General features: G+C 41.9%; 2 protein-coding genes across 2 annotated transcripts in view; one reads left to right on the top strand and one right to left on the bottom strand.

Moving 5' to 3' along the window:
- The window catches only part of SMAD5 (SMAD family member 5), a 337,601-nt gene that overhangs the window by 282,951 nt on the left and 40,213 nt on the right, over window positions 1-14,437 (bottom strand). The window lies entirely within an intron of this gene.
- On the top strand, window positions 1,435-1,755 carry SMIM32 (small integral membrane protein 32). Its single transcript, XM_066613924.1, has one exon. It carries the CDS (start codon window positions 1,435-1,437, stop codon window positions 1,753-1,755), a length of 321 nt encoding a protein of 106 aa, XP_066470021.1.

Here is a 14,437-nt window from a genome sequence, read left to right as displayed (position 1 = left end):
TACGCTGTGAGGAGGATGGAAAGTGTGCCTCATTGCTTTCCCTTGTCAGGCTAACAAATGTTCTGCAAGCTCCCTCCCTCACACACACCACACATTCATTCTTTGGAGTGGTGTGATGTGTTCAAATAAAGTATTAACATTGTTTATCTGACGGATCGGAGTGAGGGAGAGAGGCTGGCAAGGAGCCAGGGTCTAATAACAGTGTAAAAGGCAATTTGATGAAATAGAATTAACATACTAATTGTCAGACTGCAGAGGGTGCTGGGATTCTATAGGAAGAAAAAAAAAAGACATTTTCTCTATACCCTGAAGAGACCTATTTATTAACAACAAAAGTCTAAGGAAGAGAGAAAGTCTCTGATGCAATTTGCTTGGAGTTTGTCCCTTCCTCCTCCTTATCTCTCACTCCGAAGCCACAGCCTCCAGTGCTCCAGAGGATTTATCAGGCGAATCTCTTTCTTTTTCAACATCAAGTCCCTGCAAGATATCACAGGCTCCAGAAACATTCTCAGCTCTGGCGTGTAATTCTCTTCCCTGAGCAGCACAGCAGTGAAGTGGCGCTGCTGCAGTTCGGCTTCTGTGGAAAGGGGGAAAGTCACGTTTTGGCTATTTGGGGCTCGATTTCCCCATCCCAACCTCACAGGAGGAGCAAAGCAAAACCTTTCTTCACACAAAAAGCAAGAAGTTCCCTTTTCTCTTCTGGCAGTAGAAGGATGGCTATGGACTGAGTTTGTTCTTGCCCTCAGGAAAGGCAACTGGAAAAAAAAAATCTTTGTCTAGGATTTCAGGTTCCTTCTACAGCAGGACCACTCATGCTACACAGAAGCAATAATTTAATAGCGAGAAAGAGTGACCTGGGGAAGGGAACCGTCTCTGGAAATTCAACCAAATGTCCAGGGAAAAGCCATTTCTCATGGCGGACGTGGATGTTTCTTAATCTTGGAGTTGGAGACATCTCTCTTTGGAAAACCATCTGGAATTCTACTGCGACACCCCTTCAAAGCAAGTGAGTGCAAGACCACAAACCTCGCTTTGGGGATCTAACCCAGTGATTTGTATCTGAGGGACCTGGGCGGGAGGGAGTTCTGTTTTCTTCCTGGGCATTTTGGGTTGTCCTACCAAACTTATCAACTCTGTGACCCTGCAGATTTTCCATGCAACCTGTCTGCATGAGGAGTGCAGGAGAACACGGGAGCAAGACTCTGAGGTTACCAAGTGAATGGCTGAGACAATAACTTATTCCATCTTTGCTGATTCATACCTGTGGTGGCTGTTGCATACATGACCCTGAGGTGTTTTAAGGAAAAAACCCAAAACCTTTATATCAGAGTGACAGCTTTATGAGACAGAATGTGACTGGCTTCTTGCTGGTTACGAACCCAAAGCCGATTTGTATTCCTTTATGTGTGCCAAAGAAGACATTTAAACAGGAAAATGTATGGGGGATTGCTAAATTCAACCAGTGCGACTGACCCTCACCTAATCATTCAGACCAACACTCCCTACATTGGGAGCACCCAGAGACCTGTCAGCTCCTCTGCCTTTTACATGTCAACAGCCCGAGTGTTAAAGGAAGGCGAGATCAATAAGCCCGACCTGGTGACTTACATTGTGCTTTTCTTCTTTCTGCTCCTTGCTGTGACAATTATTGTACTTTTTATTAACTGCCAACTGAAAAATTCCTTTTTTGCCACGCTACCTTATGACAGATCACTACGAGAAGCTAGGAGCCCATGGAAATCACAAGCTGTCTAATCCTCAGGGCTAGAAGGGAAGGGAAAAAAAATGTCTAATATAAGCTTTACTATGGTATATCAGAATTTCATGAACACAAATTTTTGTGTATTAAGATGCTATTCCCATTGGCACTGGGTGCATTCAGCCACTTATAAAGGGTATGCTTTCGTTTAAACACCAAGAAAATATTTTCTGAAAGAAAAGGACAGATTTAATAGAAAATGTGACATATGGTTATGAGTGAATGCAAATAAAGAGACCTGATATGGATTTACATGAGTCAGTATCAAAATTAACTGAATGTTTGTCAAGGAGCACACACCACTTTAATTCAGGCTGCTGTTGAAAAGTATAGAAGCAAATATCACAAATTGCGGTTGCTAAATAATGTTTGTGTTGACAAAGGTATATAATTACCTCTGGTGGCACTACTGTGCTTGTGAAATTATAGGTTTTGAAAAACATCATTTTAACAGCTCCATGCCAAATTGTGATGTTTTTGTTCCACCCAGAAACCTCTGATTTTCATACTCTACATATGGCAATACAGTGGAAGAGATGTTTGTCTCTCAGAAAGAGAGAGAGAGAGAGCACATTTTGAAATCTCAGGTCCAGCTTGGTGTCTGGTGTAGTCACATTGGCTTGCATTACTGAATCTTGTTCTGTGGTGTCAAATTTTGAGATTATAATTCAGCTGTTGCTGCTGTTATTCTGTCCATAATCCTCCAAAGCGCCGTGTATGGCAGCTTGGTTCCCAGCACATAAAACTATTAGATGATACCTCCAGATCTGGATCCTATACCTGGAGATAACATATAGTAGTTTTATGTGCATCAGAATCTGCCCATAGGTAGCTAAAGATGCAATCCTGTAATACTTTCCTGTGAGAAAGCCCCACTGAATACAGTGGGAGTAGATATGCATAGGATTGTACTGCAAGGCTCCAAGTCCGAATAAGGAGAGGGTCATAACTTTCTTCAGTTTCTACAACTGACCTAGCTGTTTATATAATTGCATTGTTACCCCTATCCCTTTGTTTAGGCCAAGTCTACATGGAATTTTTTGTTTTTTTAATTTAAATGTATCGTCTTTCCAAGTTTGTCAGCTTAAAGAACTGTTAAGAAGCCAGTAAAGATTTATGGGTTTAAATCACTGCTTATTTCAGCACTCTGTAGGACTGAATTCAATATACTGAATTAAGTGAGTGTGAAGAATGAACATTATTGTCACCAAATGAGTAACAGAAAATGCTACAAAAATGCTTTTTGTATGGAAAGTACAGTAGTGGAAAGAAATATGTTATTTTAACGTCTGGAACAACATTTTTAAAATGACATTATATAACATATTAAAATTCCATGTAAGCTTTTCATCTTCTGTTCTCTCCACATTCCAAGATTAAGATATGGGATTATTAACAAAGACCAATGTTAACTCCACCCCATGTTTATCACTGGCAATGATCACTGATATTATGTGGGCAGATATATATTGTTAAAGCTCAATGATAGTCAATGTGTTTTTATATCTATTCATTAAAATGTATGACATACTTAAACTATGTTAGTATACTATAGGTAGTTGGGATTTCAGAGCTGCAATTTCAAGCACTAAAAGAAAACCTACACTTTGAGGGTCTGATGGCATTAACTAAGATTCAATCTCCTGTATCAAGTCTGGTATGGACGGACAAAACCGTATCTGTTTGCTTTCACATTGGTTTCAATTGAGCTGTTAAAGTGTGATGTCAGTTCTAATGAAGGCATCTCAAGGAGGATAGACATAAGTACAATTTTTTTTTGCCGCAGACAGGTGTGCCTCCACTGACATAAATGCAGTGCAATAAAAATGCCAATGTCTCAATCTACATATCCTCCCAAACTACAGTATGAATGTGAGCACTGACTATTTAAATAATGAGTTGGCAATCAGTCACACCCCAGAGCATGGCTGATTGTCTTAGATTGTAATAGTGATCTCTTGTTTCAGAATATGAGGGAGAATTTTGGCAGATGTCACTTCTCTCACTATGCAGCTGTAGTTATAGTCCCCCATCTATGCAAGGATTGAATACAGAAAGTCATGTTCAGTTTGGATACTGAGCTCTCTACAAAGGTGGGGCTGTGAAGCGTTAATAGTTTGCACTTATAAAGCTTCAAGATTTTTTTCAGGTATTTACAGATTAAAGGGTCTCATCTTACAAGTCTGGAAAGGATCGCTGCTTAAACGGTATGGAAAGACTATCTTGAACCCTGCTGCTAATTCAGGGTTGATAATACTGCACTAAAGAAATTCTTGACCATTTCAGGACAATACAACTGCTAATATGCCAACAAGAACAAAATGGTGTGCATTAAAATGGATTTGCACCTAGACCCTTGGGTTCAGTATGTCCAGATTTAAAAGAAACTTCTAAAATCCTCCAGGCTTGCCATTTTTTATAAGCCTTGGAAACCCAAGACACAGCTCAAGCTCATATAATTAAAAGAAATCCCTGCCTCACTTTCCTACTTAATATTGGCGCAACTCCCAAGGTGTTACACTGCTTATAAAGTCAATTAAACCATTAATCAAGAGCTTACTCAAGATGTCGAATCAAGAAGTCAAATTTCAGTCCAAGTTAATACATTCACACTGCTGAACCTTGGATCAAATACACTGATCCATAAATGAGACTGTCTACATCAGTTCACACTAGTGAGATAGTGATAAACCACTTTATTTTTTGTAAAAAAAATAAAAAGTGTGTCGCATGGTATTATCCTTTGTGTTCCTCAATTTAAAAAATATGGATGATGGGAGGATCCCAAAGGATCTCCTCTATGGAGAACTTGTGCAAGGAAAGCGCCCTACAGGTAGACCACAGCTGCGATACAAGGACATCTGCAAGAGGGATCTGAAGGCCTTAGGAATGGACCTCAACAAGTGGGAAACCCTGGCCTCTGAGCAGCCCGCTTGGAGGCAGGCTGTGCAGCATGGCCTTTCCCAGTTTGAAGAGACACTTGGCCAACAGTCTGAGGCTAAGAGGCAAAGAAGGAAGGCCCATAGCCAGGGAGACAGACCAGGGACAGACTGCACTTGCTCCCGGTGTGGAAGGGATTGTCACTCCCAGATTGGCCTTTTCAGCCACACTAGATGCTGTGCCAGAACCACCTTTCAGAGCGCGATACCATAGTCTTTCGAGACTGAAGGTTGCCAATGACCACCAGTAGACACTGGCAATGTCAAAATGATGCCATTTTATTTGAAGGTCTGGACAGTAAGAGATATTTATGTAAATTAGGATAGTTAAGTTTAGCATATACCACAGTAACAGTACAGGCCCAGCACAAGAGAAAATGGTGCCTGAAGCAGAAATTCAGAAATGTATTCAGAAATTCTGTGGCATCCTACAGTGCTGCTGCTTCTGCCACCTGTGTCCTCCTCGTCTGCTTCAGTTTAGAAGCAGAGGAGGTGACAACAGATACAGTTCTCTTTCTGATCAGAAAATGGAAGCAGGATTTCTGCTGCAGCTACCTACTCCTTCACCCTCCCAGTGGCGTGGAGACAGGTTTTTCCCCTCACCCGGCTTACCCATGTCATCCTCCTCACTCTGCTGTTCTATGCTCTGGAATTGAGTGCCAAAGCGGGACCAGAATGAGGAAAGTGGGAGAAGTGGAACCGGAGCAGTGCTTCTCCTGGCTTCCTTGCCCTGCCCCACTCAAATATCTTTATTTCAAAACACAGAGTGGCAAGAGAAGGCAGAAGAGGCAAGGGGGCCAAATGAAGCCTAGGCAAAGCAACTGTGGAGGCTGGTGATGGATGTTACGGTCCTGTACCCAACCCAGGGTGTACTTACTGTAGGCTTCCTCCCCTGTCAGGTAACTCCAGCCAAGATCTAGACAAGGGTAAGGAGTACTCAGTTCCTTCACACAAGAAAAAACCCCACACAGGTTTATCGATATAGTTCAATTTATTAGGGTTGTTTAAGATCAAATTTGTTATACAGAAAAGCAACTAAAACCATTAACAGAGAGGGTATAAAATCACTTACAATTTAAAAACCAAAAGGAGAGAGAAACACAAAAATTGCTAACTCTTCAAATTTTCTCATTCCTCCAAATGACCAGAGAGAAAATGAAGTTCTCCTCTGCCAACTCCAGAACTCCTTTATATCATCCACCTCCAGGCAAATCAGCTGACCAGTCTTTCCCCTCTCACCAAACAAGTTAATTTCCCCCAAGTTGGTACAAAAGTAATTACAACCTTACAAAGACAGAATCAAGCTGAAGCCTTAAAGCATCCATTTCAACCTTTTCCATCTCACAGCACACTGACAGGGCACTAAAATTGTCAAGGCATACCATCAGGTTTTTGACAACTGACAAGGCACACCATGCCAATGGGGGGGGGGCTCACATTGGCTCTACTAAGAAATGACCTTCCCCCAAATTTCTGTGGCATATCTGTGGACCACTTATGGCACACCAGTGTGCCACAGCACAGTGGTTAAAAATGGTTGCCTTAAAGGGACCAGTACATTAGAATGGGCAGAGTGCTGCCTGCACTCATGTACTTCCTGACACAGTCTCATGACTAGGCTGGCCTTTTAAGAATATAAGGCAGAATAGTCCAATATATCCTTAAAACCCTGCGCTGGCCTGTCCTTCTGTACACCCTCTTTTCTTTTGCCTGGGCCATTTCACTAGACACAAAAGAACATGCCACAAGAGGCAAGTTAGATGTTATAACCCAGTCCTATGTTTGTATTTCTCAAGTGCCAGTTCAAATGCCTCATTGCTTCATCCCAACAATGGCAGAGGAGCATACTGTAGGCTACCACCTATATTTTTGCAATTGCCCAGTTCACTGAAATAAGACAATGTGATCTTCACAGAACTATAATGTGAAAATTAGCCCTGACCCTTCAAGCTTTGAGATATATTTCTGATGTACTTTGCAATGTTAGGCAAACTGTCCTCTTCCAGCCACAACACAATGGTAATCGGTAAGAGCATGTTAGGATTGCAGTTTTCACATGTTGCATTGCATGCTATAGCACAGGGGTGGTCAATCCATGGCTTGGGAGCCACATGCGGTTCTTAAGAACATAAGAACAGCCCCACTGGATCAGGCCATAGGCCCATCTAGTCCAGCTTCCTGTATCTCACAGCAGCCCACCAAATGCCTCAGGGACCACACCTGATAACAAGAGACCTGCATCCTGGTGCCCTCCCTTGCATCTGGCATAGCCCATGGTTCTTTGACACATAATGTGTGGCTCTCAGAAATAAGATGACTGAGGTCTTTTTGAAGTGCATACAAAAGGTGAATAAGTATTTTTCAAGTTTTATAATGATTTATCCGGTATAAATTGAGAGTCCACTGAACTAAAACGTAAGTTTAATGTTCATGACGAGTAAAAATATTTAAGAATTTAAATGTTTCTTAAATATTGTGCTTTCCAAACACCAGAAGTTTAGCATATGTGGCTCTTATGTTAAGGACATTTGGCCAGTCCTGCTATTTGCTCAGAGTCTCACTACATGAACTCATTCAGGGCCTCTCGTTGAAGTTAGAAATTATGACAGTGCAACAGAATCATGGCAACAGAAGAAGAATCAAAAGACAGATGGAGTTACTGAAGACACAATTCTTCCTGGGGCTTTGCACATCTTTATCAACAGCATAGAAAGTGTTCTAGGAAAAGGCAGATTCTTTTTGACCAGGAGACAGTAGATTCCTTGTACAAAGGAAACAGCACGTTGATGTACCACCTATGCTGATCCCTGACCTGGATACCCTCTCTAATACAGAACTTAGAGAACAAGATGCACATGCTAAAGAGAACACATCATCATCCCCTCCCCCAAAACACACACACATCCTTTCTATAGCAAGTGTGTGAATTCTTGCCACAGCTTGGAGCCATTTCTTACGCCTATGGGGAAGGAACATGAAAATAAATTGCACCCATGGCTTTTGACAAGTCTGGGTATAATAAAACCTCGGTTTCCCACTCAACACTGATCGTTGCAATATTTCACTTTGAGTTTGTATCTGGGCTGACACTACCAGTAGTCATTTCCACTACACTGTGAATTGACTGGCTTCAAACTGGGTTTCCTAGACTCTTTCCCTTCTCCTGAAACATTGCTGTATGAGGTTTGTTAGTATCAAGCAGCCACTTGCTTAAGTTGCACTATGCTTCATATGCCTTGTCATCTAAAAACCACTTAAAGATGGGCAAAGGAAGTGGAGAAGGAACATGCAAGAAGAGAACATAGCTCAATGAGAGAACATGTAGCAGAAGGTTCTGGACTCAATCTCTGACATCTACATGTAGGACTGGGAGAGACCTCTTGAATGAAGCCATGGAAAGTCAATGTAGAGACAATTAAGCTAAAGCAGTGTTTCTCAACCAGTGGTACTTAAGGTGGTACTCGCAGGACCTCTGGACACCTGCTGCCTGGCAACATGACCAGGAACATGGCACAACAAACAGCAGTAGGAGGTCGCGCTTGGTGCACACAGCTCCAAAGCATGCTTTTTCACACTTGAAAAAGCCCTCCCGTCCACCCTGAGCCTCTTACTGGTGTTTGCTGCATCACATCTGGCCTCCCAACCTAGAAGTAATTGCCAATTACTTCCAGTGGCATTTTGAATAGGTGGACCATGTGAAATAGTTCAGTGGAGGGCACACTTTGAGAAACACTGAGCTAAAGGAACCAATGATCTGATTCAGTAGAAGGCAGCTCCATCTGTTTGCCTGGATTCCATATTGTTTACGATCCAGTCATCTTCTGTTATATAAAGGAACAGCTCTGGAAAGTGTTTTCATGTTACAACTCTGGAGTGTCCATGGACACAGAGAAATGAAAGCAAATGGATCATTTCCCCTAGTAAATAGTCATTGGTTATTAGAATACTCCACTTAACTCTCCACTTGAGCCTGGTTTTGTAAATTGCTCACTTTCTTTACAAAATATCACTCCTATCCCTCCCCCCCAAAAAAGTCCATACCACTTAAAGTATCTGAGAAGAATTAAACAGTCCTCGTGCCAAATCAGGCTGATCAGGTTGCATAAACACTACCTCTTGTGGAAGTCCATAGCTTAGACTTCACTTTTCAACCTACTTACTTAGGAGTACTACCATTGAAATGATCAATGATGGCTCAAGGCATAGAAAGTTACTAGAGGAACATACTGGGCTGAAGCAGCAGAAATCCTGACAGGGTATGCTCTGTGCACTCTACATTTTGCTTGATGTCATTGGGGTGAACGTACACTACCAATGTACAACAGAGCTGTGTAGCAGGCACTGGTGGGAGAAATCAAGGCCAGTGTCCAAGTGGTACTTGCAAAGTGTCAAGAATAGTACTGACATTGGGACAGAAGGTAAGTAATAGTGCATTTGGCCTATTACACAATACACTTTTCTCTACGAAGCAGAACACGTACAGAAGTTTGTGCATCTTCCTTCTACTGTATCTGGGCTGCAGACACAGCATTAAAGCCACTTCAACTAAAAAAGGGTGATGGTGTTATTCTAAATTCATGGGTACAATTTTAGCTATTATAGCTTTAAGTGCAAATCTATGATTGCATTGATTAAATGGGGGGCAGCACTGGACTGTAATTGCAAAATCATATGTATGTCACACATTGTCACTGCTCAAGTCATCCAGTATACAATAACAGAACCACAATTAGGGCCATAACTCAGCAGTAGAACCCATGCACTGTATCTAACAAGTTCCAGCTTCAATCCTTGGCATTTCCCCTGAAATGATCTGTAGAATGATTTGAAAAAGCTTCTACCAGGAAAAGTGTAGACAACAAAAGAAGACTGCATTGGATTACATAAGCCTTTGGTTTTAGCTTCTTATACCGTATGTCCTAATCATGGCCAGTTGGTCATCATAGGAATTCCTGGACACAGGGGAACATCCACAGTGCCTGGATAGCAAGGATAACCATTGTCCAAAAATGCTACTTCCAAATATGTCCTCCAAATTAAGAATTTTCCTCTTCCTTTAGTCTCCTTTATAAGAAGGTACTTCCGTAAACATTTCAGTAAATGTTAAAAATAGGGGGGGGGGAGTCAAATGGTATTATTTGGTGGGGCGTCTTTCTAACTTCCTTAGTTTACAAAAGTATATTTCAATGACTAGCAGCTGGAGAGACCAAGCAAGATGAAAAGTTCCGCTTTCCTGCAGAGAAACATTGTGCAGCGAGACCTGGGTATTTATATAGGAGTGGGCGGCCCCATTGAAAGGTAGGAAGATTTTAGCCCTTCCCTATCACAACACACAGCAGTGCTCTGTTGGATGCTGTTTTGATGAAGGGCTTCCTTTTAATAAGAAGCCTTTTTTAAAGTGGATCTTTTTAGCTACCTAGTTATTTGTGCTTTGAAACCTCATTGATGACTGACTGAAATGCCAAAGGAACATTGGTGATGTTATTCAGAAGGCCTGTTTTTGAATTCCAAAGGCAAGGTTCTTTTGATTTTGAAAATGGAAATCTTCAGATCTCATATAGGATTTGATTTATGCCCTTAATTTTTCCACGTGTATTAAATTAAGCCATTTAGGAGAGACAGAAAATTCAAAAACTAACACATTTGTTTCTACGAAACGCTTATGTTGAAAAAAAAAACACACAATAATTTTACAAATACCCCAAAACTCTTTGTTGTTCTTGCTTCAACAGTGTCACACAGCTACCACTTTAACAGAGAAAATCAGAGAGAACATTCACAGGCTGTGTGAAAAGGTCTTTAGAATTTTTTGAAGCAGGTATCACTCCACTTATTACAGCAGTTACTACATTACTGTTACATCCATCAGATATCTCCCAGTCCAATTTCAGATGCAAGCTCTCTAGAACTAGATGCTATATAAAAACTTTCTATGTTCAGTGACCCCTTTTGGATTCAGTCTACTGAGGCGCCTCTACACATCTGGTACAGGCACCGAGCTCATCGGAGAGGAGTCAGGAGACCATTCTAGGATGCAACACATTCACCATTGCCCCATATAAACTGAGGGCGCTCCCTAGAACAAACCCAGCATTCTTGGGTGCCTGAACATTGTTGGGAATAGAAATCAGGAGCATGCTATCTAGCATCAATTATTTTTTCATTAAGAAAGCCCTGACAAGCTTCTGAGGAACTAAGTTTCCTGAAACATGGCTTGGAAACTATTAGTGTAATAGATCCTCTATGTGCCATTCCACCTTAATGTCCACATCATTGAACGTGCCATTCCACCTTAATGTCGCTTTCAGCAATTACCAGGATACCTAAATAGAGCATCCAAGTTCAAGGGCAATATATCAGAGTGTCATAAGGTACTGAACAAGAAACAAGGGAGTGCTGTTGCTTATTTAGAGCTTTCCAAAGATACCTGGCTGACTGCTAATGAAACCAGAAAGGTGACGTGCACGGACCTTTAATCTGGCCCTGCGGGATCTGTTCCAAAGTCCATATAAGGTGCCTTCATTATCCTTCTGGACAGCCCAGCCTCCCTCTGCCTGCCCACCGTCTCATCCTCAAAATTGATCTTAGTGGGATCTCTTTGCAGATGATTTTCCTGAAGAAGGTATCTCCACCTGGGCTTTGCTGATATCGGCCATCTTTGTGCTGCCCCACATAATCCCCACTGCCTTCCACAGCCCACCCCAGACCTTCTTGGGTAAGCGAGTGCCCGCCAGTTATCCAGCTCTCTGGTATCTGTTCTGTTGACCTTCTCTGCTGTCTATCATTCTTTTCCCACCTTTCTCCCCATTTTCCCACCAGAGCAAATCAAGCAGAACAGGTGTGGCTGTCCTGAGTGTGTCCACTGCAGCATTAGAAACTTGAGGGCATGCTGTGTAAGAACTAGCAAAGAAATTAAGCAAAACTGCTGTGGTGCTTTCTTTGTTATTTAAATGTTTTCCAAAAATATATGGCAACTTTGCACAAGCCACTCAAAGTGTTTGCGTGCCACTAGTGGTACCTGTGCCATGGGTTGGTTGTCTACTCAAATGTCATCAGATTTTGAAATTAAAATATGAATTTTTAACTTTCAAATCTGGAAACGACAGATGGACACTAAGTCAAATTCTCTTAATCTGAAAATTAAGCTGCAGCACTACTGGTTCTTATAATTAATGAGCACTTTCAAGGACTCTGGAAGTATCTCTTGAAACCACCAGTGTCCAGAGGTTCAAAACCTATATCTGGCTTCTACCACTGCAACAGGTAGGAATTCACATGATGAAATGCTCCTTCATACAAAACTAGCATGTCAGGGACAAGAATGAAATTTCTAGTATCCTAGAAAGTGAGATTGTCTCCTTTCCTGCAGTTTGTGATAATACAAATCAATTGAGAATGAATTTAAAATGTGCTTTTGAAGAACCATTTCTGATTTCTCTCCTTAGGGATTGTGGCTAGTTTCATCTTACTTTATTTCACTATCACTTTAAAATTGCTTTCCTCCTAGCTAGTTTCCTAGTTAATGGGATCCTCCCACTACACAGTTTTCTGTACAAATTATTATTTTTTTAGTCTTGAAGGCTGTAAAGTGAGTTTATTTTCAGTCGTCAATTTATTCCCCCAGTAACTGTGTTTAGAGTAACCTGTGACTTCAGGTGGTGAATGGAACAGAGATGCTATTGTAACTTTAGATCAAAATTTCAGTTCCAATACTCTGGAGCAGGGGTGTCCAAAGTTTTCAGCAGCAGGGTCACATCATTTCTCTGACACTGTGTCGGGGGCCAGGGAAAAAAGAATTAATTTACATTTAAAATTTGAATAAATTTACATAAGTTTACATAAATTAATATACTAGAGGTGGAACTTACATAAATGAATGAAGATCTTGCAATAGGTCATGGCCTGTAAAAGGCCTTGCACAAAGCAAGGCTGGCCTTTTCTTTGCTGCCTCTACTGCATCACAGACATGAAACAGCAAGCAGTGGAGGGAGCCCTCACCCCACAGCTCATACAAGAGGTCAAACAGTTGCCCTCACACTGAGAGCAGTTGCGTCGGGCTAGTGCGGGCTCCAGCAAGTTTCTGGAGAGCCATAGGCTCATTGGAGGTTGGGGTCTCCCTGAGGGCCACATTGGGAATCCTCGAGGGCCACAAGTGGCCCCAGGGCAGGGGTTTGGGCACCCCTGCTCTGGAGAATGGCTTTTCTCTTAAACTAATGTAATAAAAAACAAAATCAGCTTCACCTCAGGCATGAGTAACAGCTCATGATTTTCTCTACCATATTAGTATCCATGCCAATGGTGGGAGAGAACTGTTAAATCTCAGACAGACCTGTTAGATATTCTACTGATAGTGACGTGGGAAGCAATATTCATAACATTAAGAACTCCACTGATGTCCTCATGTTGTGTGTCCTGCATAATTACAGAATGAACTGCAAATCAGAACAGGAAAGTAAGTCTTCCTTGAGATGCCACCAGTTAACAACTGGTAGACCCAGTGACTTTGGCGAGCAGGTCACTAGACCTCTGGAAAGCTATAACACATTAGCAATTCAACCAGATTTCATTTTTCTAATTGGTCTGTTTCAGCAAAAACATGGCATATGGAAACGTGAGAATTTTGGATTAGAGCAGCCAAGTATAATTCTAATGCTGTGACCCATTTTGCCCATTATTTTCAACTAACAGCCATCTCTCAAACTGGGAACGGCAACAATATTTGTGTCATTTCAGAACAGATGCCTAGGGGCTCTGATTTATGAAAAGATCTTGGAAAGGAGGGCTTCAATGTGTGCCAGTCAGTAGCACCACAATAGGAAAACAATGCACTAAAACAAGCAGAGAAAAATTTACACTTAACATTTATACTGCTCCACCTGTTCAAAAGGAAGCAACACTTGCATACTTATGTAAATGAATCTGTAACAAGAGCCTGGTGGTTCTATCAATGTAGATCTCTAGAATTTCTTAGGTTCAGATGTTCAAGTGCAAATTAGTAACTTTTACAGCACCAGACATAACCCTAAATCATCCCAACAGAGTCAGCAGATCCACCCCAAGCCTAAGGGTGATGCTAAGGTGATGCTCAAGCTCTACTCCCCCTTTTCAGGGAGCAGGTACATGTTAGTGCTCACACCCCACCCCACCCCCATTGCTGCCTCAATTGCCACTTCTTCTAAACTGACCCGACTGGGGATTCCATTCCCAGGATTTTCCCCACCCAGTCAGTTTAGAATATTTATTTATAGAATTTATATCCCGCAAAGGGCACTCAAGGCAGCTTCATATGTAGCAACAGAGGGACATGGTGGGCACTGCAGGCTATCTTCTACACCCTTCTCCTCCAGTTCTGCTGCCACAAACTTCAGCAGTAGCACTGCAGACAGGACCCACCCACCCACCCCCCAGCTCAAATGTTGCTTCCACATGTTGGAAAGCTGTCAGTGTCAGAAGCCTGTGTACACCGTTTCTTTCCCCCAAGGACCAACCAAGCTTTGGTTAGTAAAGCTTAAATATGGGGATGTAGCACCTTTCCGCCATTATTCCCATCCCTAGTATCTAGCTAGCACGGGAAGGGGGGGGAAAGAAGGGAGACTTTCTGATACATAAAACAGATTGTGACACTGTCAGCATCCCTTCAGCACAGAAACTCTAAAGGCTTCATAAGGGATGAGTTACCTCCTCCAAAGTGCTGATGAAGCTGGAATCTTTCCATCTGGCTTTTCCCAAAAAATATTCA

This window comes from Tiliqua scincoides, chromosome 2 (genome assembly GCF_035046505.1).
Source record: "Tiliqua scincoides isolate rTilSci1 chromosome 2, rTilSci1.hap2, whole genome shotgun sequence".
In the NCBI taxonomy this organism is placed as follows: Eukaryota; Metazoa; Chordata; class Lepidosauria; order Squamata; family Scincidae; genus Tiliqua; species Tiliqua scincoides.
Note: the sequence above shows the minus strand (reverse complement) of the source record. Positions and strands in the feature narration are given on the sequence as shown.